Source organism: Fringilla coelebs, assembly GCF_963513975.1.
Source record: "Fringilla coelebs genome assembly, chromosome: 12".
NCBI classification, from domain to species: domain Eukaryota; kingdom Metazoa; phylum Chordata; class Aves; order Passeriformes; family Fringillidae; genus Fringilla; species Fringilla coelebs.
The window spans coordinates 19,727,732-19,754,906 of record NC_140038.1 but is presented as its reverse complement, the minus strand read 5'-3'; the positions used below and the strand labels follow the sequence as shown (position 1 = coordinate 19,754,906).

At 48.0% G+C, this 27,175-nt stretch overlaps 1 protein-coding gene across 1 annotated transcript; it reads right to left on the bottom strand.

Moving 5' to 3' along the window:
* Positions 1-84: 84 nt before the first annotated feature.
* On the bottom strand, positions 85-26,840 carry PLEKHO2 (pleckstrin homology domain containing O2). Its single transcript, XM_084213428.1, has 6 exons — positions 26,662-26,840; positions 22,063-22,215; positions 15,714-15,830; positions 8,724-8,828; positions 6,792-6,890; positions 85-4,538 (listed from the first exon to the last, which is right to left on the bottom strand). Exons 1-6 carry the CDS (start codon positions 26,668-26,670, stop codon positions 3,291-3,293), a joined length of 1,731 nt encoding a protein of 576 aa, XP_084069554.1. The 5' UTR covers positions 26,671-26,840; the 3' UTR covers positions 85-3,290.
* Positions 26,841-27,175: the final 335 nt, after the last annotated feature.

Sequence of the window (27,175 nt, the reverse complement as noted above, 5' to 3'; positions counted from 1 at the left end):
CTTAATGTGCTGCTTCTGGCGGCACTTCCTTGCTCCGCTTTAGGACAAAGTCACTCTGAAACAGCAGATTTTTAAAAGGAGGTTTTATTGCCAAATCTCAAAGCTCTTTACAAACAGGAGACAAAGTGCTGCCTTTCCACGGGCTGCAGCAGCTGCTTTTCAGATCGTCATCCACACTTGCTCACTTGCAAACTCACTTCCTTCCTCTCAGAGACATGTAAACTGGTGGCACAGCCCAAAACACAGACTCACACTCCAGCACTCCAAGCCCAGAGGGTTTTCAGGCACAAAACCCCCTAGCCTTAGTGCAGCCAGGAATTAGATGCAAGTTTAAATGTATGTTTAAAGGAAGATTAAAAAAAAAAAGTGCATGGTGGCAGGATGTACACTGAAGATGGGAGTTGCCATAGAAGGCTGGATGTTTTAGGATGAAACTGCTAAATATATCAGAAAAAATAGTTAAAACCAAGAGTCTCTACCATAGCATTTGCAGCAGTAAAGTTACTGGGTGATACAGAGATTCCACTTAAGTTATACCTATTTACAAGACATAATACAAATCTAGTGAGATCTGTTAGTACAGCATATACAGTAATTAGCTGTAGGTTGAAAAATTATTTAATTTGCCCATTTCCTAACAGGTAGAGGGTATTTATCTGTTAGGATTCCTACTGATGGCTATTCAGTAAAATTTCAGACATTTATTCATTAGAATATTGAGTATAATATAAAAATATACAGTAAATATAAGCACATCCTGTAGGTTTGGCTGTAACAGAGAGGGATGTCTGGCTATTTTCACCAGCGCTTTGCCAGACAAGTATCCACAGAACACACTGCCACAAGAAAACACTGGAGAGAGCAAAAGCATTTGTGTATAAATTAGGGGACTAAGCTACCCCATAAGCTGTTGTCATTCTCCTGGATTTCAGTGCCAGGGTTTGATTTGCCTCTCCTGAAGTTTAGGATTGGCTTCAGCTTTGGGATATGAACCTGTATCCAGAGTTTGTCCTGGTTTGTGTATACTCTTGTTAGTGTGAACTGGGTTTTCCCCCATCTATCAATTGTTACTCAACTGCATCTTGCAAAGGCCTGCCTGGTCTCTGGAGCTGATGTCCCTCGACTTCCAGTGCACACCAGGTTCTGACAGCTCACATTCATACCACACAGTGTTCGGTAAACAAAAGTGCGCATGCAGAAAAATACATTTAGATAGCAGATAGGCACTGAATATTGTCTGTGTTCTTAGCCCTTGTCCTAAGTGTGTCTGGAAAGGTGAATATGACCCATAGTTCACATTGAACCCACGGCAGCAAATGGCACAGGTCCAGAGTTTGCTTCAGGCTGTGTGCCTCAGGGTGCGCTTAAGACATTGGAAGCTTCTTGCCTCAAAGCAAAGCTTTTTGGCACCTGAGCCCTGAGTGTTTGATCATGTAGGACTTTCCATGTGACAGAATAAAACTGAACTCTCATACAAAATCTATGTCTGTCTTGAGAGGGGGACTCACTATCAAAACCAAGGCTAATTTAATCAAGAGGCAGAAGCATCAGTTATGGTCACTATCTGTCTTGCTGGCTCCAGGTGGTAGAAACCAGGGTATTTGGAAGCCCAAAGCCAACTTTTCTGTGCTCATATCTGAAGTACCTATGCCTAGCCTAAGAGGAGGCTCAAATGGAACTTTACTGCTGCTGTGGTTGGTATATGCAGCCCCCTGCAGACTTGTGGGGCCTGGGAAATAAGGAGAAAAAGAAATGGATGAGCTAAGAACAAAGTGCTGGAAAATGAGAGAAAAGAGTTTAGGTAGCATGTTGCTCCTTAAAACCAGACTGGGAAGATTGCCATTTTCCATGTTTCCAGAGCCTGGCTCAAGCAAAGGAGAAGCCCTCTGGGCTGTCACACAATTCTCAAAGCAACAATAGAGAACAGGGGAGAGGGCCCAGCTCAGGTATGGGGCTACACAGTAGCAGTGCAAAGACACTATTTTGCCACTGCTGTAATCACTGAAGACCACAGGAACTGTGGTGGACAGGGGAGGCTGTGGGAATTGAGCTGGAGCCTTCTGCAATGCCTTCCTCAGACCCTTTCATAGCAATGCATTTTTATTTTCATATACTTAAGCCATTGGGACCAGCCCCAAAGTTTTGTGTGCAAAATGCCTTTCCCTCCATGTGTGTAAATTAGAGAAATCTGGGCCAAACCATGGCTCCCAGGCTGGCCAGGATGCAGCAGGTAGAGACGTGTAAAGTGGGAAGGGGATCTCATCCAGACTCACTGCCTGATGCGTGTGCTCCTGTCAGTAACATCCCAAGACAACACTAAGGGAACACAAATCCCCAAAGCTGCTTTGTGACAGCTCTCCTAGGAAGCTCCTGGGGATCTCCTGGACACAAGTTCTCCAAATGCCTGGCTATTTGCTCCTAACAATGCTGAGGGAATTCAGAGTTATCAGCTAGGTACGTTCTTCAATAATAAATGTGTTGTCCTGATAGAAGACACTTTCACAGGCCAAGTGTAATCTCAATTTCCCTATTAATGAAAGAGGAACAATCAATACTTGCCTGGCAATGATGTTTTGAGACTTGTGTTCACTCACACAGTGCTTAGCACACCTAAAGCACTGCAGAGCCAGCCTCAAAGTGCCTTCATACAGCTGCTCCACATCAGGGACACTACTTGGAGTCCAGAATTGGCCAGTTTGGTTTGCCTCTGTGTGAGGTCACTTTTTAACCGTGGATGTGGTTTTATGAGTATCTTTGGAGAAGATTAAACCGTTTATCTTTACATTCCTAGATGTCACTGGGCCAGGTGGTCTGGGAAACCATGCCAGCAAGCGAACAAACACTGACTACATTTATCCTTAAATGATTTAACTGGGAAAACCAGATAGGTGCCAGTGTAATCTGGTATTTGCTTGCCTGTAAATACAGAGAGACAGGGGCTTTTGCTAGAATAGCCATTCTGCTCCTTTCAAAAAATCTGGCTTGGTCTGATTGCCAGTAATTTTTAAGGATCCACTGAAAAGGATTTTGGACAGAATCCTTAAGGAGCATTCACATTTTTGAAAATGTTCACTGTCCTGTAACCTTCTGCTGTGCTAAGAGGATTAGAACCAGACTGGTATGTACAACATGAAGAAAGAAAGATGCTATAACTGAAAGCTCAATTCTGTCGCACAAACATGGTGTGTGCACAGCAAAACACCATCTTTAAACACTGGCCTAGCAATGGTACAAATCATAAATGCAAATGTTTAGCTTTGATTTTGGGAAAGAAGTCTCTGCAAAGTGTGTCAGGGAACACTTCTCCTATAAAGAGTCACTAGATCCTTTTGCTTTTCTTTCTGTTTCTGTGCTCCTTCTTTTTTCAGTTCTCCAAGACCTTTAATTTCTTGCAAAACTTGTGAAGCTTGCCGAAGCTGTTCTACTGCCTCATTGAGCAAGGTCTCTGCCACCACTGGGGGTCCATTCCCCTCCTGGGCCTGTTCCAAACCTTCACGTAAAACCTTCTGCAGAAGCTTTTCTGTTTTTTCCCTTTCATTAGCAACTTTCTCCTCCATTTTAGCTATGCATTGATGGGAATCCTTTGGAAAACCTTGGCCTGGAAGTGCTCTCTGTTTATTTTTGGAATCAGAGAGCAAGTCTCCTAGAGAAGAACAGCGAAGTTTGAGAACTGAAGTGTTTTCTGTAGAATCTTTCTTCTCAATAGTTGCTTTTACACTCTCATGGTCTGCTTCTGCTGCTTCTGTAGCTAAGGAAGTCTCTGTCTCTTCTGCTGAAGTTTGCTGTTCCTTTTCGGCTGCGGTCCTCCCATTTCCTTCTTCTGTTTCAGCTGTCAGGGATGTGAACTCTGCTACCTCACTGGCTGTGATCCCATTCACTGGGGGCTTGGAGCTGCCAGAGTCCTGCTCTTCCCAGCCCCCAGCTTCCAGGTCACCATGGCTGGAGTTCTCTGTGGCAAGCATTTTCTCTGGCAAAACCTTAGGAGGAACAGGAGGCTTTGAAACATCTGTAGCAGCAATCTCAACCGGGTTGTCTTTACCATCTTCTCCTGATGATTCCAAGTCTTCTGTGTTTTTAGGTTCAATGGTTGGTTGGTCCCAAGCTACTTTCAGCTTGTCTGGCACACTCTTAGGAAGTGGAACTGGGGCTTTTGATGTAACCCTGTTGCTGACCTCAACGAGATTCTCCTTGTTCTCCTCACTTGGTGCTTGGGATTCTTCCACGTTCTCCTCTGGACTTCCAGAGTCCTCTTCCTTGGCATTTACACTGTCCTTTGATTTGATGCCTTCCTTAAGCTTCTTATCTGGAGGCAGTGGAGGAGACAGAGGTTTTTTATGCTCCTGGTCAGGAACATTGTTTTCTGCCTCCTGGTTTTCTTTTGTGCCAGACGGTTTTGTGGGTGGCATAGGGGGCTTTGGAGTTTCTTTTTGAGGTGGTTCATTGTTACTTTCACTGATAGTGGAATCAAAGGTTGGTGGTCCATTGTCTACTATATCCAGATCTAGTCGCAGGATACCATCTGATGTACACTTGGCAGCCTGAAAAACAAGAGGGAAAGTTTCTGATTCTATGTTTCATCCTTTAACTTCAAGGTAAAGTGCAAAACCCTTGCAACCAGCATGGTAAACAAGGGGTTGCTGCTTCAAGCTGAGAAAGTTGGGGCTTTTCAGCCAGGAGAAGAGAAGGCTTCAGGGAGACCTTAAAGCCCCTTCCAGTGCCCAAAGGGGGCTTCCGAGAGAGCTGGAGAGGGATTTTTCACAAGGCCATAGAGTGATAGGACAAGGGGGAATGGCCTTAGGTTGAAAGAGGACAGGTTTAGATTAGATATTCAGAAGAAATTCTTCACTATAAGGGTGAGGCCCTGGCACAGGTTACACAGAGAGGCTGTGGACTCCCCATCCCTGGAGTGTTCAAGGTCAGGCTAGAAGGGGCTCTAAGTAACCTAGTCTATTGAAAGGTCCTTTGCCCTTGTAGATTATTTTTAAGGTCCCTTCCAACCCAGCCCTTGATTCTAAGAAATGTGCAGAACTTGTACTTCTTTTGAAAAGAACTGTCTTAAAGCCTGTACCACAATAACCTAATTTCTTAGTTTTCCTGTGGGTGCTAGTGTTAAGCTCTGTCTTTTTATTCTTTGTCCTGTGGTAGTGGGATCCCTCTACCTCCATCACTTACAATGTGTCTCCCCAAAGGCTCACTTTTCTGCTTTTGAGCTTGTCATAAACCAAGTTGATCTTTAGATCACTTGGCCAGGGATTGTAATCCTGTTGCCTTCTGCTTGTTTCCTCTAACCCGATGTCATCCCGGCCTGACCAGGGCCAAGCCTCAGCTGGTTGAACCTCCTTCAGACCACAGGCTGTGTGCAAATCTCACTGGTAGGGAGGTTTTCCTAAAAAGGATGGACTTAGCAAAGACACTGCAGTGTGTAAGCTCAGTGCCCCACAGGGAGAACCGCGGTGATAGTTCCTGTGTGAGGGAACCCAAAACCACACGAAGGCATAGCTGCAGCCAGGGCCAGGCTCCTGCAGTGCAGAGACTTCAGTTAAAGCCTCTCTCTGCCTTTCTAGGCCAGCAGAGAGATGGAGGCAAGCTGCATCCTGGCAGCTTGGCCCTGACCCATCCTCACCTGGCCTGCTTTGAAGACTGAAAATTCATGTTCATGCCATTTCCTTCATGAATCTGCAGCCAGCAGCTATGATACACATCTTTCCCCTCATTCCTGCTGCTAAATTTGTAAGTCAGTTTCCCCTGATTTTGGCTGAGGGTGAGACATCTCAGAGGTATTAACCTCAGGGGTATCTTGTGAAAATAGTGATCTGAGCAGAGAAGAGAGGTGTTTTTAGTGCCTAGGAAAGGGCTCCCCACCTTAGCGAACCCGTATTAGGCAACAGAATCCACGCTTCATTGTTGCTGTGACTTTTGTCATGTTTTCTTCTGCGGTTTTCTGGAGGATGGGAATCTATGATTCATTCTCATGCATTTCTTTGGGAGAGACACTCTCCCCCCATTTCTATGCAAAGTAAAAAGTCTCAGGGTATCTCATTTTCTGCACAAGGGTCATCTGACTGTTGTGCAGGCACATAAGTCAGAGTCCTGGAAGTCTGAAGAAAGAAGGTTTGATTTAAAAACCTTCCTTGCTTGCGATTAATGCTCTGCTAAAATATCAATCTGTCTGTAGAAACTTTTTCATAAATCACAGGAATCAAACATTAGTAAGAACCTCTCCCCTGGAAATGAAATGCAGGTTTGTGGTTTTTTTCTTTTTTTTTTTTTTTTTTTAAGTGACAGACCCAGAAAATCAGTTAAAAGTAGACAGGTTAGTCTATAAAACTGCCTAGGAGAATAATGTATTCTGTTTCAGACCTAGGGAAGGGCTTCTAAGCTTGAAAGCTTGTCTGCTTTCTCCAGTTAGCTTAATAAAAATACAGCTTCTCCCCGTGGACCATGCAGTTCTTCTACCTTTAGACCATTGTGGCTACAAAATTATCACGTCTTTGAAAATAAATATAGGAGCTTCAGTCTCTAATGGCTCTGACCAGATGGTGAAGCAGCTTATGAATTATGAAAAGCTAAATATATGGTAACGTGCTGCAGCAGATAGAGATCTGTGGGAACCTGGAGCTTCATTAGAGAGGTGCTGGCACAATCTTTCCTGCAGGAAGTTGTTTCCCTTGTCAGCTTTCTCTGGGCTATCCGTGCCTGGGATTTCCCCTGGGGTTTGGTACCTGACTGGAAGGAGCAGCTCTGGGTGATCCCAGCTGGTGGGATGGCTCACTCCAGCAGGGTGCACTTACCTCCTTTAGGTGACTTCTCGTGGGTGGCCGACGTCCGTGGGACACCTTCACCCTGTCCCGAGTCACGTGGTCCAAGGAAAGGCTCTCGTCTACTTTCACCTTTTAACAGGGGGAAGAGGAGGAAAACAAAAAAGGAAGAGGGTCATTAATTTCTCAAGACATGTCCATAAAGTTGCCACTGTCACACATGAAATGCTGAAGCATTTCACCTCTAGTCCTTACCTCAGAGCTCAATTGCAGCCTGCCTGCAAAGCCCTGCACGTATGTGATGGATATTTAAGGTCTCAGAGGTTTGCAATGGCTAAACTTATCACCACCTAAGAGGCAGGGAAAAAAGGACACAAGGAGCTTTGTCCTCACTGCACCCTGTGCTTGGACCAGCTCCTGCATGTGGCAGAACACAGGACCAAAACTGCTGTTTCCATCTTAGAGGTGAAAGCTCATTAATAACCATGACCTGACTGTGAACTGTATCAGCAGCACTTTGTTTCAGCCCTTCCCTTCCACAGCTCTAATGACTGCAGGATGCTGAGGAGAAGGTGTGAGCAGTGACCTGGATTAATTGCAGATCCAGCTGAATTAACAAATTTATTTCCTGGAATTAGACAAGAAATACACTGCCTCACACTCCTAAGTAGGGAAGTTCAAGTGTCCTGACAGGTATTTCTCTGTGCTGGCCCTATGACCATCCACCCACACTGTGATGGCCAAGGGCTGGAGTCTGCTCCCCATGGAGGGGCAGCACCAGTGACCAGGGACACTGAAACATCTGTGTGTCCTTGGTACCACAAGTTTGTACAATAGGAAAGCTGGCGAGGGTGAAATAGGGATTTAAAGAGAAAAATGGCTGGTATGGCAGAGTAGTTTTACAGCTCCTTCAGGGGAGAACAGATAATCCAAGTGAGCTGAGGGCTTGACCCATTACCCTGTGCCTGGCCTATGTGGAAACACTTTAAATCTGAGGTTTGATCCTTACTGGAATGACTGAGAATTAGAGGCTGGATCCCTCTGTAAGGAGGATAACCCCACTGCACAGGGCAGGGAGGTGATCTGAGATCCCACCTTGCTGTGCTGCTGAAGGGCATACAGAATTCACTTCCCGCTGTACTGAATAAAAGCAAAGCCCAATTTCTCAGAGTTTACACCTCTAGCACTGTATCTACACAAGTTAGCCCCTTTCTCAGAACTTTTACTCATTGCTTTGTTTTCCTTTGCTAAACAGTTTTGCTGATTTCCTTGTCCCTCCTTACCCTGCTTGTTTTCTCTTGTGTCATTCCCATGGTGGTGGTTTTGTTAATTTCCTTTCAGTTACGGAAAGAACTGCAGAAGAGATGCTGCTCCCTTGGTTTAGCTCAGGGCTGATTTACAAACTAAGAGGGAGCAGGACAAGGTTAAGCAGGCTCTAGGTTGTGCAATTTTCATCTTTCCCTCCGTACAGCAGGATGGGAGGAGAATTTGAAAGTGCAGGTGTGCTGTGGCCAGCTGAGAGGCAGGCAGGTTTGGCCAGGGCCATGGAGTAACTTTCCACCAGACTTCTCTCCAGACTGCAGGCGGAATAGCTGGTGGACTGAGTCACTTCAGACTTTTCCAGTCCTGAAGACTGGGCTATATCCTAACCAAGTACCTCCATTTCCAGGCTGCTTGGTGCTGAGGACCATGGCAGTGTGGGGAAGACAAGTCCCTCAGTGCTGCAGCTGCTTCTCTGCACCAGCTGTTTCCATTGGGAGAGGGGAACTCCCAGAAATCCTGATCCCAAGCTCTGAAGGGAAGGAACCTGCCCTACCTTGCACACCACTTTCTCTTTCCTTGGACCATGGCTGGCATGCAAGGAAGGATGAGAACAAGAGTTCAGGCAAGTTCTGCTTTTAGCTAAAGGAGCCATGGATGAGAACAGACACAGAAACACAGGAGTTTGAAACCTGTTTCTCTTACCTCATCAAATACTTTGTTTTTGCCTCTGTTGATCCCTTCATTAAGAGCTTTTATCCATGATTCCTTTTCTTCCAAAGTTGGAGCTTGAAATTTGATATCATGAACCTGCAAGAGCAGAGAGAGAATTTTTGCCTGAGCATTCCTTGTCAGGACCAGAGGTACCTCTGAATCACTTCAGTTTCTATGTAACATGCACTTCTAGCCTGTGTTTAAACTACAGATTCCTTTGTGCTTTGGCATAGTTCCCATGAACAGGTTTTTGTTATGCTGGACACCTTTTTGTTGTAGTTTTATTTTGGTAACTACTAAAGTAGTAAAAACGTAAGTTCCTCCCTCCTGCAAAACACTTGGAACAGATCTTGGAGCATCAGTGAGTTGTACAGCAAATGGTCACACTGCATAGAGTCAGACTGAAAGTCCAAGTCATACTGGCTGGTTCAGATGAAGTAAAACATTTTATCTCCCACTTCCTCCAGAATACCAGGAATGGGAAGGCTGCATGCAGTGAGCTCTGCCTGCTTCCCTGTTCCTGTGGCTCTGCACAACAGAACTGATACTGGAATGTGGGGCACTGACATTGGCTGCTCTAGCCCTGACCCAGCTGGGCATGGACATGATGAGGCCTAAGAGCAATGTAAGTGCAAAAATTCACCATATCTTTTTCTGTTTGCAAATGAAATCCAGCAGTGAACAGTGCAGACAGGCACCCTCTGGGGTCTGAAGAGCTGGCCCAAGAAGAAGGGAAGAGCTGGTCATATAAGAGGGAACAGGCAAGAAGTATGGGTCACAAATAAGGAGGGAGGATGGGTGATTGTAGGGCCTGTCCTCCACCCAGCCAGCTCTTCCCTTCCTCCAGGACAGCCCCATGTCTTTGCTCAGTGTTTCCAATCTCTTCTTGCCCACAGCAGTGACAATAGGCATGGTGTTATTTAATTCACTGCTGTTTCCTCTGAGCACCTCTCCAGTATTATGCAGCTGTGCCCCAGAGTACACTCCAGGTGAGAGAAATATCATCTTCACTTTACACGTGGCTCCATGGCAGTCTAGCTGGGATCCAAACAGCTCCATGTGGTGCCCTAATCCACACTGCACAGGCACACAGAAATACTCCTGTGCTAAAGGACATCAGCAACATTGCAAAATGAAGCACTGAAAAGTCAGACACTCCCATTGTTTCCGGGCTGCAGGGATGTCAGCCTGCTGTGTGTGCTCCTCCTAGCACCATCCCTAACAACAGGGTGGCACTTCTTACTGAGTTATTCCATCATGTGTTTTATCCTCCTGGGTCAATATGTCTTATTGATTTGACTCTGCTCCATCCCTGCCCTGAAAACAGAACTACTGATTCCCCTGACAGTCTTTTTTCTTTCCTGCTTATCACTACAGTATCTGGGGGGCTTCACAAATTCCTTTTCAGGGCAACTGAAATTATCTGCCTCTTCCAGGTGGAGAAGGAAGCCACAGAGAGGCTTGTTCAAAGTACAGCTTCATGGGGGTTTTGCCTGGAACAGTTTTTTGGGGGTATTTAACATCCTTATAGGTACTCTGCACTTTCCCATTCCCTTCAAGAGCAGTTGTAGCCTCAGCCTTTTTGTAAATGAGGCCCCACATTCCAAAATCACAGCAGTGTCTATATAAAACAGGGACTATATTAAATGAGGGGGACAAAGCTAATGGTGACTGACAGTCGAGTGCTCTTAGCAGCTCCCTGTTCATGGCACAACAAAGCAGCAACTGTTCTGGGTCTCAGCAACTTCTGAAGGGACCATCAGAAATTCTGCAGAACTAAAGTCTGATTCCCTTACACCCACTCTTGCTGTTAGAAACCAACTGTTCTTCCTTTCTGTATTTATTTCTCGTGTCAGTGCCATGGATTTACATTACAGCTTCCAAGTGCCAGACGCTCACAACCATCATGGCAAGCAGGGAGTTAAGGAGAAATTTGTGGAAAGATTCTTTATTTGATCAGTTTGCACGTAAGGTGACAGGACCACATGCCTTCCTGAGAGCTCAGAGGGGAGGTTAGGGCCTGACCCACAGCCCTCTGGAAAAAGAGCCCTTTGTCTGGGATGCAGAAGAGCCACTCTAACCAGGGAATGTAAGGGAAGGCAAGGCTCCAAAACAGAGCCACGGCCAGATTTTGTTTTAGTCTGAGCTGGCCTGATTTTGTGTGTGCTTAAAAACTTTTTTTGTTTGGAAACGATTTTGCCCCAAAGCTTTGTGATTATAAAAGCTTATGAGAAAGCTCTACTTGTGAGCAGCTGAGCTGCTGCACTGCCTGGCAAAGACCTGGCAGCCTGCACCAGGGTTTAGAAATCTCCGTACACGTTGTTCAGGGAAAGGATTCCTGCCTCACTTCAAGTTTCCTCTTCCAATGCCACTTTCTGTGCCTCATTCCAAATAAAGCCTCCTGGTCTGTGACTAAGCACTGGTGTCAGCAACTCTGTGGCAGAGCAGAGAGAACCTCAGGGGGGTGGTTCCTTGTTAATGAAAAGCTGAGATGTCCCTCTGGCATGCAACCCTTTGCTATCAAATGCAGATCCAGTGGATGGTGAGAGAAAGGGACTCATGATGGCAGCAGAAGGGAGCTGGGTGAGGGAGGATGAGCAGCACAGTGGGACCCACAGGGCAGTGTGGGCCGTTCCAGCCTCATGTTGCTGCAGCCCTGCTCCCTGCTTGCATAGCTCCCTGGGGCTGTGACACAGAGGGGCAGGTTCCTCCCAGTACCCAGGTATCTTAGAAATTTTTTCTCTCCTTTTTATAACACATCCACAGACACCAAGGCAGAGTCAGGCTCCTGGGGCTCCAAGGCTCATGCTCACACTGCTGCCAGCCACAGCCTTTTGCTGCCTGGCAGTCCCTGGTCTGTCTGCATCCATCTGTGGCTCCTGTCCTCAGCCAAGGCACTGGGGAGAGGAAGCTCACCCAAACCAGGATGGGAGCTCTCTGTAAAGCAGGAAGCTGCAGAGGAGAGACAGGAAGAAACTGGTCTCAGTCCTGCCTGTCACTGGGACTCTGCACAATACTCCGAGACTCCCAGGCTCTCAGCAAACAAGGAACAAATTAATTTCCTTGTCTGTATCTTTACTCATTTGAATATTTACAGATACCAGCAGATGCATCTAAAGATGAGTATTTCCTACAAAACATTAAGCAGGGTCTGCTCTCCAGTGGGAATTAAAGGCAGAGAGTCAGTGACACCAATATGAGAGGGCAGCAGGCAGGGTAACACATTTGCACTCCTTCTTGCTAAGCCAGCTGAGACTGAGTCATGCCATAAACAACAGGCTGATGTGCCAGGAAAAGCTGTCATGGCCAAACCTAGTGACCATTGTAAGCCATGAATGCAGGCTACGCAATTTACTGACAGTTCCTCAGAGCACAGCACAGCTCCTGCTGAATCACTGCCGAGACCTCAGGCAGGAGAGCTCCCACACGGATCACTGTCCGTGACAGCAGCGGGCACCGGCTCCCCCACTGCTCCTTGTTCTCCCTGAGACATCAGTCTTCTCCAGCACTGACAGCCTGATGGCAATGCCAAGCCTGCTCTTCAGGAAAGAGAAGTGTTCCTGGGGTCAGTCTGTTGTACCTGTGCTAAGTGATTTAACAGACAAGCTCTGGAGAGCTTGTAGCTGCAGTTTAAGACTGTTACCAACACTTCTTCTTTGCTGAGCAATTCTGCAGACCTGCTGCAGAGGTAGGTGACACAAACCTGTGCTTGGTCCCTATCTGTTTCAGTGCAAAGCCTGGTGGGGCTGGGCTAAACTGGACTGTGAATTGCCTGTGAATTACTGGGGGGCTCTGTTCCCTTCTGCTGACTTTTGGTACAGGGTGGTCACCTCCAGCAGAAGCTGCAGCAAAGCTGGGTCAGTAACATCTTAACTACCATGAGCGCAGCAGAGTCTATCTGCCAGATGGGAGGTCATTTCTTGCCTTCTTCTACATGACTTTGTCAGGTTATATATCAAGAAGGGGAAAGAAGAAGGCAAGGAACACCCTGCCTATGACACGGAGGTTGAACTAGGTGATCTTCAAGGTCACTTTCAACCTAAACCATTCCATGTTTCTATGAGATGACTGTCAGATGATTCTGGTGGTTTTCTGTAGCTGAACCACGAGCTACATCATCCCTGGGAATAATGCACCATCTCTGCCAGACTGGCAGAACCCAGGAGCAAACTCCCCCAAGCTTCACTGCATTCTACTGCAGCTTCCAGGCTGGGCCCCTGGTGAAGGCAGTTCCAGGTACCTCAAAAATTGATGGAGGGAAAAATAAGCAATGGAAGTTTCCATCCATGACCACAGGTGTGAGGATGCCTGAGGAGCTGCAGGACTTGCTGGTGGACTCTTTCCTTACTACCACCCTCTTCCCAATATTAATCTTCCCTGCAGCTGAAACTTTTCAGATCCACTGCACACCAGACTTGTGCCAATCTTGGTAATTTTCAGAGTTTACACCAAGCATCATTTACACTGCTTTTCTGCATTGTGAGTAGTACATTTTAGCCTGGTCTCCAGGCCAAGGCTACTGCCCTTTCTTGGAAGCCCAGCTCTCTACATCTAAAAGTTTTCACTTAGTTGCTGTGGATGGAATGAAGCATTTGAGATTTTCTAAGCAGAACGGGGCTTTTGCACACTGCCAGCTTCCTTCACTGAAGAATTGAAGCTCAGGGGGCAGTGCTTTCTTTCAGTTCCATACAGTGCAGGCGTGTGACATGCTCATATTGTCACAGCTTAACAAAAATGTCATCCTTGTCAACAGGCCAAGCAGAATCTGGTGTACATTCATCAATGACCAGTAGTTAGCAGGACAACTTATTTATTCAGGTGCAACTTCAGCTGCAGAGTAGTTTTTACTGACTGATTCATCTCTGCTCCAAAATATCCCATCCAAGATTTGAACTGGGATTCCCCTGCAACTAAACTGGGCTCCCTGTATTCAAGATTTGTGCACTGAAACAGAAGTGGCCTTTCCTAGCTTGTTGCTAAGTTCCTCAAACTCATTCCTCACCATTATGCTCCAGAGAGAGGGTGAAAAGAAAAAAACCTTAGCAAGATGTAGCAGGGTTTGGCAAGCTGGCTCACAGGGTGATTTTAAACTGTGGATGGGAGCAAGCCTCCCAAATGGAAAATGTTTAACTGATATATATCGCCACAGCTGCGATTTCAAAACAGAAGAAGGACAGTTGTGTACGTTGGCCTCCTAATTGAAGCCTGTGCTAACATCTGCCAAAGTATGTTGTGTGTCAACACCCTCACCAGATTCCCAGCCAAAAGAAGGGTGGGAGGGGAGCCACAAACAGGGAACTTTTCATTTATAAAAGCCCTTCCTTTCACCAAAAGAGCCTTATAAAAAGTAGCCTCTATCTAGGTCTCCATTGAATCAGTGGCATGAAAAACAGGGTAGCTGTAAACTTGCCAGCATGCCAAAAGGATGAAGTTACCCTTTTGGGCACAGTTTGGGCATATTTTTCTCATAGCAAGAAATGAAAGGTTTAGGAACAGGTCTCACACCCTGTACTGATTCATGGAGCAGTGCAGAGACATATGCAGCTATTACACAATTCTCTCTCAGTAACATAGTGGCAGATAATACCTCTTCCTACTGTGCTGCTCATCTCTGAGCACACAGGGTATTACTGGCCTCCCTGGGAATAGGTGTACACTTAGGATCACAGAATCCTAGAATCATTTGGGTTGGAAGAGAAAAACATCTAGTTCCAGCCCTCCTGCCATGGGCAGGGACACCTTCCACTATTCCAGGTTGCTCCAAGCCCTGTCCAACCTGGTCTTGGACACTTCCAGGGATGGGGCAGCCACAGCTGCTCTGAGCAGCCTGTGCCAGGGCCTACTCACCCTTGCAGGGAAGAATTTGTTCCTAATGTGTTCTGGGCTCCAGTGCTCTGCTGGAGCTCACTAGCCCAGGGTTCTCGGGCAGGAAAGTCCTTGTTTTGTTGTTTTGAATGAAGTTTAGCACAATGGGGCTCTGAACTCAGCTGGGGTCTTATTATATGTATAAACACTAAGTGACTGGAGTGAAAGAATATGCAACAGTGACAACAAGGACTAAACAATCTCCATTTATTTAAACAAAATGGAGATGGGGGAATGCAGCAAGTTGGTATTTGTGCCTGTTCATGTTCTTACGGAAATGAATGTGTTTTTGTCCCTCACAACTTCTCAGATTTGCATGGGGAGATTTAGTAAGAACTTAAACGCCAAAAAAATCACATTGACATTAGAAAGCAAAGTATGATACCCCAAAGCAACAGTGAAGAATTCTAGCCCATAAAGAGATGCTGAAATGGATAGCATGCAAGTAGGAGCTAAGGAGAACATCAAAAGATATGTAGTGATGATGAATATAGATAGGAAGTAAAGCAGGATGTCCTTGCATACACCCAGTGCTCAGATGGATGTATAGTCTCTCTGCAATGCCAGCCTGGTTTTTAGCTTCTGGATCTAACCAGATGCTGTGCAGGAAGCTACAGATGCAGAGTTTCATGAATTCTGCAAAATAAATCTTTTCTCCTAGGAACTGTTCGGCTGCAAGTAAATTTGCACTGGAGTTTCTCAGGATCAATGGTTCTAACTCCAGGATATGTCTCAGTACATGGATTGGAATTATTGATTTCACTGGACTTGGGCAAAGCTGTAGCATCCACAGGTGCTCAGAGGACATGGAGGAACCATAGGGAATGATCTAAGAAGTACAACTTAGGGAGTACTGAAAGAAAGAAAATTCTAAGGCAGGGAAAAAAATCAAGAGGAAAAGGTCGAGCCACAGGAAGATGCTTTCCCCACAACAAGAAAGAAATCTACATGACAGTGGCTTTCCTTCTTACACACTGTACACCCTTCACAGCTGCAGGTCATTCTCCCAGCTGCCAAGGAGCTCAGTCTCAGAGCTCTTCATCTGCTCTGGGCACAGCTGGCTGGAACTCACTTTGGAGTTAGCAAACTCGAGGGTGATGAGAAAGGCAATCCTACCTTCTTACCCGGGGAGCGGATTAAAATGAAACGATTTTTCCTTTTTAGTAGTGCACGCAGCTCCTGGCACTTGTCATAACTCTCCAGTTCCACCGTTTCTATGCACTTCTGTTCATCCTGCAGAGAGGGAATGAAACATTATTATGAAAAGGAGGCACTGAAATCAATCATAGACCATCACATTCTGCATTTCTTCCCTTTGCAACTGTCTAAAAGCTCTTCTGCCTTAAAAATAACCTGCATGCAGCCAGAAAGCCCCATAAATCAGGCTGGCATCTCATTAAGAAAATACCCTGGTCTTTAAGCTACAGGCCTAGTGGTCCACAGCGGCTGAGCAAATAACAGGTTGGGGACAGTAACACCAGCTTCTGTCATTGCTGTTAGCCTCATCCAGGCATCTGCAGCCAGAAGTGACGCTACCTCCATCCCACAATGAAAGGAGGAGATGTGATTCTGCTTCTTCATAGGGAAGATGACACAAGCATCACGATGGTCCAAGCAGCCCCCTCAGGAAGCCTGAGCCAGAGCAGGGATAAGAGGGGAGCCCTGTTGCCAAACTGAGCTGGGGCAGCCTGGTGCTCACATCACAAAGGTCAGCAGGAGCTATGTGTGATGGACACGGTCTTCTTGCAGCCACACTTCGAGCTGTCAAAATGCTTAGGATTGGAAATACAGCCCTGTACAGCCAGCAAAACTGTCTGGGCCAGCATCTCAGTGGGGAATATTTATCTCTGGAGAATCTCCACTGATGACTGCCGGCCGCGATCTTGGCTCATTTCTCCCAGCAACATAACTAAAATTCCACACGTGGTGCGTGGCTCAGTTCAGCTGCAGAGCACCATCCCTAATAGGAATTGCAGCGTAACACTGGGCAGATAATATTCTTCATGTCTCAGTAGCCCAGCAGAGACTAAAGCTCCCTTTTGCTAAGCACAAATGAGCAGTGAGAATCTCAGAGCAGTTCTTGCCAGTGAAGTGCTACAGTCTGCATTGCTCATGAACCTCTCCAGTACCATCCTGAGTTAAAATCACTGGCCATAACCACCCCCAGCTCAGGCTCTGCTCCCAGGGCAGCTCCTTGTGCCCGTATGAGTTTGTATTTAGCAATTCCTGTAGTGGAGAAGGGGGTGTGGGATGAGGAAACATGTCATAGCCAGGAAGCTGCTGCGTGGCTGGAGGCAGGGAATGGAGAGTTCAGAGGGAAGTGGGCTGCGGGGAATTTCCTCCCTTTACCACTTGACATTTAAGTCACTGCGCAGAACTCAGCCTGCGTTTCAGTTTTTTTAACCCTCCTATCTGGGGATGGGGGCCCAGCAGAGCCGATGCCAGTACACAGAGCAAGTCCTGAGCCACCGAGGGACGTCTGGATCTAATTTAGGTTTATTATTTTAATGACATTACTGTTTATTTCATTTAACACTGAGTAGGTGAATGCGAACTGGGAAAACGCATACTAGGAGGAGGAGATGAATCCTGCCCAAACCTAAAACCCAGCCGATAAAATCCTGCTGACGCTACCGGGCCCTTTGAAGGCTCCTGCTGCAATCCTGGTATCGCAATGTCACTGCAAAAGGACAGGGATGGAAATAATAACCCCTCTGCGGCCAAGAAATGACAGAGAAGGGTGAGGTCAGGAATACATGCCTCGGGGATGGGTGATCTCATCCTGGCCTTCGGAGGACGACCGCCCACGTTACAGCCCTGCCGCACGGCCGGTGCAGCTCTCAGCTCCTTCCTTCAGCTCAGGATGCAGAGAGCTCGGCAGCACTCTGAGCAGACACCAATCCCAAGGCTCCTGCCCACCCTCCCTGCTCTCAAGAGCAGCTCTGTCCCTAGCAGAGCCCCTGTCACCCTCCCTGTCCATGCCATCCGTCCTGCCTCTTGAACAGGAACTCTTCCCTGTGCAAGCTGTGCGCCATGTCCTAAGGGCTGTGGAACACCAAGCTGGGGAACAAGGGGACTTGGCAGGGTGGAAAGGTGTGGTTTTGCTGTGAGATTGCCTCTTGCCTTCCAGCTGCTTGTCTTCTCCCTGGGGAGGCTTTGGGGACTGTGACCTGGCCAGGGAACAAGGGCAGAGAGGATGGGGACATGCAGGATGCTGTCTCCCAGAGACACCTTGACTGTTCAAGCTATGGTTCCTTCATCTCAGGGACCTGAACTTTTCAAGTGAGTTATCCTCTTCAGGGAAAGCATGGAAGAAAGCAGCCAGAGAAATATAAAAACTCCATGTATGAGGCAAAGGAAAAGCATCTGAGTTCAGGGAGCAGCAGAATGGGGCTTTTGTCTATGTTTTACCCTTGGCAAGCAGCCATCCCTACTCTGTGAGCCTACCTGGGTCACAAAGAGATCCTTTATGTCTGTCCTGCAACACTAAGATAAAGAACTAAAGACCCGACCCTGATGCAGGTCCCCAGGTCCCTTCAGCCTCCTGGGACCTGGAGGACACTCAGCACCATGCAGAGACAAGGTCACTTCCAGAGTCCTGCCCTGATACATGTTCTGGACAAGCTCAATCCTGGTAGAGAACCCTTACATTCATGATTTAATGCAGAAAAACTCTTCCATTAACTCTTCAGGGAGCACATCCTGTCACAAACATATCTGTGTCTATTGGCTTGGCCCGTAAGAAGAAAGTTACTGAACACCTGGACATATGCATGTGCTTAACCAAAGAATCGCACTTGGCAAATTTCCTTAATGAAAAGTTTGTAAAAAGGTGGGGGGAAAAGACTCCCTGAAATTTTTATTTATATGAAGGTGTAATTCTCAGCAAAAACCTCCTCACTGACACATACTCAGGGGCTGAGATCCTCCATTCAGTGTAAAATGTCTGAAATAACAATTTATTTCTCTATTTGAGGCTCTCAAAGTGTTTTAACAAATCAGTTTTGGGTATACCTTGCAATCACTTTACCAGGGGCAAAATGCAGATGGTTAAATGTCCAGCTGTTGAATGCCCAGTGGATCCCCTGGTCTCTAGAATCTAGCAGGATTTTTCCCTGTCAAATAATACACTTACAAAGAAAACCTAAAACAACAAGAAAACAGGTCTAAGCACCAGCTGCACTGTTTAGGGGGTAAAAAAATCCAAACTCAAGACTGATGCTTTCTAATCCATCAAGTAATATTGATTTGTCTAGTCACCCTACATTGCATTGCCTGGTTTTCAGAAAAAAAAAAAAACAACAAACCAACTCTGTAATTATTGCAAGAATATGCAGAGACAAGAAGACAAGAAACCCCACTAGAAAATAACCCACTTGGTTCTATGCAGACCTGCACAGCAGTTTCTTGGCATCCCAGCACCCTGTACTTGCATCAGTGCCTCCTCTCCTGACATTTGGGTATGGAATATACAAACATCTTGCTTAATTGCATCTTCCTTTAGGTGAGGGTCCAGATGGAGTGTGCTGTAGATGCAGGCACAGCAGAGAACAAGAAATCCATCCCCCTTCATTCCCCATCCTCTGAAAGAAACCTGAACCCGTGTGGGATGGCTTTCACCCCATCTGCTCCAGGTAACACAATAGGCATTTGCCATTTGCCTTCAGGAGGTGGCTCTGCTTTAAACCAAACCCAAAGCCTGACTAGCAGATGCAACTTGGGGAACACGTTCCCAGGGCAGGTCAGGGAATCAATCTCCAGCACATTCCTGGAGATTGCTACTGATGATGATATATGGTATTTGTGTGCTGCTCAGACTGTACTTTCCAGCAACACTGTACAAGGTTCTTGTCTGTATCTCGTGTTGGCCGTTCCCTCTGCTCTTGTTTTGCACCTCAACCTCAGCTACAAGTGCAGCCAGGCTCATGCAACTGCATCAACAAGGCGGCCTGCATAGGAAACAACTGCTAAAGGCAACATTAGCACCCCTTTGTGAAGGGGTGGACATGGGAGGGACTGAGAAAAGCACACTGAGTCCAAGGCACTACTCAGTTCCTGGAAATCTGATGGGCTCAGACCAGCTGAAATGCTCAGCCTCCAAACCTGCCTGCCCACATGGAAGCTGACCCTCCATTTAACCCATCCAAGTCTGATTCAGCATATGTATGGAGAGATGCCTTTAATTCCTGTTGCCTGAGGTTTTATCTCCTTTCCTTTTCAGCAAGCACTGAACAACTCCATTTGTAAATGTTTCAGCCTGGGGATGGTCTGGAATGCTGTGTTCTTCTCCAGGGTCACACAGAGCAGATATGTGGAGAAGGTCCAGTGGGAAAAATGCCACCTTGAACTCCAGAAATGCAAACCACCATAGCACACTGCACCACAGACTCTGCCTAGACATCAACCCTTCCCATCTCAAAAACTTAGTTCCCCATTTGTAAGATAGAGACAGCCACGCTGCCCTGACTCACATTAAAGGAAGATAAATACAGTAATAAACATGAACTGCCTCAATTCTGTTGCAACAAGACCCCTCCTGAGTGCAGAAAATTGCCATTTCCTTTGGTTTCCCTGTAGTAAGTCTGCACAATCACATGTTATCCTATTGTGCTACCAGATAATTTTGCAGCAATTTCCTCTCCTAAGACATTTGACTTCACTGTAAGCCAGTTTAATAGCCTATAGATATTAACATGATCCCTTATTTACAATAATGGGACCTTGCAGCTACTGTAGCTTACAGATGCAATTTATTACAGGATGTTACCACAATCCGCAGGCTACCAGAAAACATTATGCCTGGTTGTTACAAATGCCATTTTCCTTCTTGAGATAATAAAATAACCCTTTAAATGATTGGGAATTTTTTCCTTCTTCTGAATGTCTGTGAAAATTAATCTTACTTTAAAAGCCTCCTTTTCCCTTGTGGTAATGAGAGCCTCCATGTATCTTGTTTTTAAAGGCATGCCCTTTAAAAAAAAATCTACATCATGTTTATAGATTTTGAATCTTCGAGTTCCTGAAGCTTCAGCTGGAGTCAACAGGTGTCCAGGGCACTGGGAAATGATCTACAGAGAGTCAACAATTTGCAGGACCAGGCTGCATCCCTCTGGGTAAGAGAACTCCCCCTTGCTTTTCCTGACTTCTGAACTGCTCATCACCTGACATTGACTTCTCCTGTCATTATTTTTGCACTCTTAATGACATTTCACAGCTAAGAACAAATGACACCAGAAAGCTTTGGGATTTGGGAAGAGCAGGAGCATTCAGTATAAGGGAAGAGGTAGTACCCTTTAACCTAAATTGTTTATAACAAATCTTCTTTATTAGGCAAGAGTATGTTTTTAAAAAAGAGAACTGAACTCACTGTCAGTCCTTTGTTCCTGAAACCACCACAGCAATGCAGCTGCTGAAACATTTCCCCATTCTTCTTCCCTTGACACACTGCACATGAAGCTTTACATGATTTTGCTTTTATATTGTTCTGATGCCCACAGATGACCCAGATCCTCTTGGGCCTGACACCTCACAGGCACGTGGTCTTTGTGCAGACCACAGTCCCCCACCCTGCTGCACATGCAGGCCACCACAGGGCTTAGACCTACCCACCCCTCATCTCACACCCCTCTTGGTTGTAGCTTGTGCTCTGCACACTTTTGGGGCAAACTCTGCTCTTGCAGAAGCTGCTTCCAGCCCAGGAACAAGGGCTTGGCTCAGGACAAAGCCACCTTTGCAACCTGGCAGGAGCAGCCCTGCACTTTTCATTCTTCTCGACTGAAAATGCAGGACAGATTTGGCTTGGCTCTTACTCCTCATTTGTCTGGAAACAGCTCTAAGTGCGGCCATGAACTTAAGGCATGCAGTTTATCTAGGGAAGTCCAGGACAAGGCTCCCAGGGGTCCTTTGCTCAGAACTGGCTCAAGTAAAGGGAAAAGATGAGCCAAATCCAGACTGTCCGTGCTTAAGGAGGACAGCAAGCACTCACAATCTCACTCTGCATCCTTCAGTGGCTAAAAGAAACCCTGAAGAGTCTAGCTGGCAACAACCTGAGGTGCTTGAGGGGTGCCAAACAGCTGCAGGGTTGCCTGCCATTCCCTCAAGTGGCAGGTGGGAAGTCAGCCTGCTACAATCACATTTATCCTTCAAAAGCCACAACCTCGTTGCACATTTCCGGCTTCCGCCCAAAGCTTTACTCCGTTCACCTTCTCACAGGATGTCCTGCCCCCCGTTTTTTATTTTGGCAATGGCTCTGTCAAAATATTCAGTGGCTAAAATATTTATAATATATAATATATTTAAAACGCAGCTGCTGTCTCTTTTAGAGAGTTCACCCTTCCTGGAGATATCTGGAGAAGCCCTTTCAAAAGGAGTGGGCTGGAGGGAAGAGTAAAAAACACAGGGACATGCATGTGTCCCCAGGGGCTTGCTCCTGCCCCTCATTCAAGGCCATTAGCTGTGACCATACCTCATCCTCGTAGACCACGAGCTGTGTTTTCCTCAGCTGGATGTAACGATCCTTCCACAGTCCCAGGAGCCCCCCACTGCTTTTTTTAATCCAGCCATATTTCTCTGCAGTTGGAGCACACTTTGGTTTCTCTGAGACCTCCTCCTTTGTATCCTGCAAGGACAGAAGGCATAAGGAGTTTCCATCATCAGAAAGCCAGCCCAGAGAAGATTTTGGCACCCACCAAATGTGGTCCCTCCCCACCGCAACACAATGGGAGACTGGCATCTTCCAGAGGAAAACCCAACCAGCTCTCACAGGACTGGTAAGTGGGCACAGATCTCTGGAGACACTGTTGGGATGGCAGCAAGTCCACCTTGCTCCTCTGCTCCCCCAGGGGCTCTGCTTCCCTCTGTGGGGAGGTACTCCTTGCTCACTCGTGCACCAAGTGCACCTTGAAAAAGAGCACCCTCCTCTCCTTTCTGCTCCTCCAGCTTTCTGATGAATCCCAGCACGATGGATTCTGCTGGCATTGGTAGCAACACATATTTTAGTCCAAGGCCACTTCTGCAAGCTCCTCTTCTAGGTGTCTATGCTTGGTCACCATCCCCAAACCAACTCCTGTGGGCAAATCCACAGCATGAGGGACAGGGCTTCACCACATCCACATTAAAATGTTCCCAGCAGGTAAAAGATGAAAGCTTTCCTCCTCTTCAGTGCACTGGAAAAGCCATTGCAAAGGCAGGATCCCTGTACCCCTCCCTTGGAGTACCCTGCTGCTCCCCACACCCCAGGGACCCCTCAATAAGCCTCTTTCCCTGGAGCAAGGCAAGAGGAATCCCTCGCTGAGCCAAATCCCCTTACACAATCACCTCACCAACCTTGTGATTTGTCAGGAGAGACCAAGCCCAAATCCTCCAACCTCCTCCCAGGGACCCCACTGTCCCCCAGACTCAGTTTTCTCCATGTCCCCACGTGTAATAGCAGCAATCCTGCTGCAGAGAGCTGGCACACAAAAAGAGGGTGTGTGACAAGAGAGCCCCAAACATCCCAAAATGGCCTTCACTGCACAAACTGGACCGGCTGGAGCTCAGACATCTTGTTTCATAACATGAGAAAATCCCAAGTGCATGGAACAGAGTCAGAACTGGACACTCCCACAGCCAGGACAGAGCAAGTGTGTATGGACAAGCTTCAAAAATTTGGAGGAGAGCCTTGCTAACGAATCTGTTTTCATGCACCAAACTCCCACTGAACACACCCTTGGACAGCAGCTTTCATCAGGGTAAGCTCTTATTCCAAAGAGGAAGCTTGCACCCACAAAAAGAAGAAAAGCAGCTTACACGCCCCGTGCACCCACATTTATTCTGACCTCCACTAAGATCGGCAAAGAGCTGGGCTTTGCTGGTAGGCTTGGGTGCAGACTGGGAACAAGAAACTCAAATAAACTGTGTTTCACCTAAAAGAAAACTGGGCTGAAATCTGTAACAGCCTCAGTGCCTTTTGTAGAAGTTATTTCAGTTACACAGAGCTGCATCTGAAATGGCCACAATACAGGATGACTGAGCATCAAAAAGTTTTCTGGGAAATGGAGGGACTGCATAGGGTGGGTTTTTTTTAAACTTGATGTTTTAGGTTGCCAGGAAGTTGTATTCAGTTGAGATCTGCGACTTCAGCAAACATCAATTCCTGCACAAATACAGACCTGCTGGTTTCCTGATCGAGAACCCTTTTGATGTCATTTTTAGATAATTGGGCATGGACTTTAACCTCCCTCGTAGCACTTGTGCAAGGATGTCGCTGTATGAAGAGTTGATTCAAGTGAGTCCAGACCAACAACTGCTAAAATGTTTTCACTCTTTTAAGGCTTTTTTTCGCTTGGCAGGTGAATTTTTGCTGGGCTTTTTTTTCCCCACCTGGCAGAAAGGCTGAAGTCACATGGTAAATATGTCTATCCATGCTCTGCTCTGCAGAGCAAAAACTACACTGTTTTTAAAATAAAAGTACTCCCTGTGCCGACACAGCACCTAACATCTACCTCTGAAAAACAACCTGCCCCAGCAGAGCTGGGGCTCATGTTGGCACCTCTGTACAAGGCACAGCGGGGGCAGAGCTGGTTTGGGGTCCAGCTCTCCAGCCTTTCAGGGACTACACCTCCCTCCTTGGCATTGCAGGGTTGCCTTGGAGCTCCCCAGATCACTCAGGAGCCCTGGTTGGAACCCCTGCCTGAAAGGAGCCAAGCATGGGGGAACCCTCCATACCAGGCAGGATTTCTTGCTGTGCCAGCACCTAGGAGGATCCACACAGAGGATCCATGACTCCAAGCCCCACCTGAGCAGCCCAGGAGAGGGAAGCTGCAATGAGATGGAGAGTGCTGGTCTCAGCAAGTGACAACAGCCACAAGCAGAGGGCTCTGCCCCTTGCACTGCACAGGAGTCACCTGAGCCTGGGCTGCCTTCTCCAGTCCCCTGCTACATGGCAGATGTGAGGGGTGAGATCCAGCATTCATAAGGATGCTGAGCTGCTGGGCTCTGGGTCAGCAGCTTTCCCCTCACAGATACCCAGCACATCCCACAAGGGGGGCAGGTGCTGTAATCCCTCACCTGCAGCTTAAGGACATAAAAACCCCAGATGATTCAACTGCAAACTTTGTTCCTGCAAAAGCAAGGAGAGTCTCAGAAATGGTGACTGACATTTTTGCAGATTATTTTTTTGCCAGCCCTGCCCTAAATTGGCAAGGGGACGTTGGCCAGGGAAGGGCACCGGCAGCAGGGCATTTTGTCCATCCTGTGTCCCCTGCCTGCAACTCCACAATTAAAATGGGAGCATGACACAAAGACATGAGCTGCTGTTGTTAACTCAGCTATATATGAGCATTCTACAAGAAATATTCAGATATACCTCCTGGGATGTTCTTGGGCTGGATTCATTCTTGTGGTAATTCCATGAGAAGAAGCCCCCTGACATCAGCCAAGTGAGCCAGTGTAAATGAAGGAAGAACCAAGTTATCCTAATGCTGGCTCAGGGCAAAGGCATCACTCCCAAAACCAACCCAAAGGAGCCATTTTTGCATTAGAGGCGAAACACGAGTTCCACTCCTTCAACTTGGTTTAGCCTCACATTTTGCAGCTCAGCAGAGAACCCAAATCAGACAAGATGGCTTTTTATTTAACAACTAGGCAGTTTTTTCTCCCCTGCCCTGTATTTTATGGGCTCACAAACCCACATAGTCTTCATGTCTTCCAACAAAACAAACCCCCAAGAGTTGAATCACAGTGGTGCTTTTTAAGTTACACAGATCACAGAAGTGCCTTAGCCAGTTACATCAACTTCATTTCAATCAAGCATCTCACTATCTCACACTCCTTTTTACCAAGGTGCTGATGAACAACTCCCAGGAGACAACCTGCATCCCTACACGTCCACTCTTTTTCTCCCTTTCCACCTTATCTCCCAAACCTTGCTGTTAGCACTTCCACTTCTCCCAGCCTGCTGGAGCAGAACAGATTGTTTCACTGGAAACAAACTGCTCAGATCCACGTGGAACTTTGGGAACTGCCTCTGACACCCCTTCTACAAGCAATCCTTGGAGGATTCATGTATCACTAAAGAAGAGAAGCCCGTGAGAGGGCCAGCCAATGCTGGGGTAAGTGTGAAGCCCCTTTGGCCGGCGGCCACCAGCTGGAAGCAGTTTCTCTGCTGTGGATTAATTTCATGGATGCCAGCGGATAATAACAACTCTCAGTCACTACCAACTTGGGCTGCTTTGCCGTCTCCCTGCTGTTTTAAAAGAGCTTTCATTCTTGCCACAGAATGTTGGGAGCTGAAATAAGGGGGTGTGAGGGGGGAGAGACAAGCCACAGCTACAGGGATCGCATGTACCAGACAGAGACTGAAGTCCTCCGGCAGTCTGTCCTACCGGGAGCTTTCTTTGTGCATGAGCAGCAAAACCTCATCCAAGCAAAGGAAGCAGGAATAATTGCGTGGCCAGATGAGGGGAGAAAGCGACCTGTTTAACTTGCCAACAAATTTGTAGCATCTTAATCACTTCTCACAGGGATGGATTATTGGGGTGTCTGATCCCATGGACATGAAAACCGTGTGCAGAAGAAGGACCACTGCCCTTCTCCGAGTTAAACCCGTCCCAAACAGAAAGGAGGAGCAGAAGTGGGGAAGGCTGGAGGTGCGTAGCCGTGTCCAAGCTGGCGATTCGACCCAGGCCCGGCTCCAGCAGGGCAGGACAACACCCCAGCGGGAGTCACTCGGGGTGGCCCGAGCACGCGTGGAACCAGCCCGGCTCTGCCAGCGCCGGCCGAGCCCGGCAGCCCCTCCCGGCCGGGTCCAGCATCCCGAGGGCTGCGGGGCTGCGCTTCTGAGGCTCTGCCCGAGCCTCTCCGGGGGCTGCCGGGGATGGGGAATCCCCCGCCCCACGGTCTCCTTCGCCGTCCCCCGGGCGCAGCGGGGCCGGGATGTCCCAGCGCCGGCGAACACCCGAAAACAGCCCGAAGTGGCCGGTGCGGTCCCCCTGTCCCGGCAGGCGCTTCTCCCGCCCGTCCCGGGGGTCCCCCCTCCCTGTCCCGGGGTCCCCCCGCTCCCCGTCCCGCTCCCGGCCGGACTCACTTGCTCCATGGCTCCTCGCCGCCCGCTCAGGGGCTCGGCCGCCGCCCCGCTGCCCCGCTGGGCTCCGGGCGGACGGTCATGCCGGGCGGGCCGGGGGTGCCGGCCCGGGCCCCGCCGCTCTCCCTCGGCAACAACTTCTCGGGGGAGCCGGAGCCGCGGCAGCAGCAGCACCGCCGGGTTTCCGGCGGCTCCGGCGCTGCCAGCGAGGAGGCGGGGATGCCCCCGCCGCCGGCCCCGGCCCCGCCGCCGCCTGGCCCGGCCCCCCCGCCTGGCCCGGCCCCGGCTCCCCCCGCCGCCGCCGAGGGTGGGAGCCCCCGGGACGGGCTGGGACTGAGTTCAGGGGAGGGGGATGAACGGGGTCCGTGCGGTCAGACGGCGGCTACGGGGTGGGACATAGACCCTGGGGTGGGCAGAATAACAAGGGATGACAGGATAACCGGAGCGGGAAGTGGAGCTCGAGGTAGGAGAGATGCCCCAGGGTCGGATGGGGTCGTCAGGGATCAGGCAAAACCCC

Excerpts from the sequence above, each read along its gene's own strand:
- PLEKHO2 (XM_084213428.1), bottom strand. Across the intron at positions 8,829-15,713 it reads TCCGCTCCCCGGGTAAGAAG|GTTCATGATATCAAATTTCA; the intron begins GTAGGATTGCCT and ends CTGCTCTTGCAG. Across the intron at positions 4,539-6,791 it reads CGAGAAGTCACCTAAAGGAG|GCTGCCAAGTGTACATCAGA; the intron begins GTAAGTGCACCC and ends CTTGTTTTTCAG.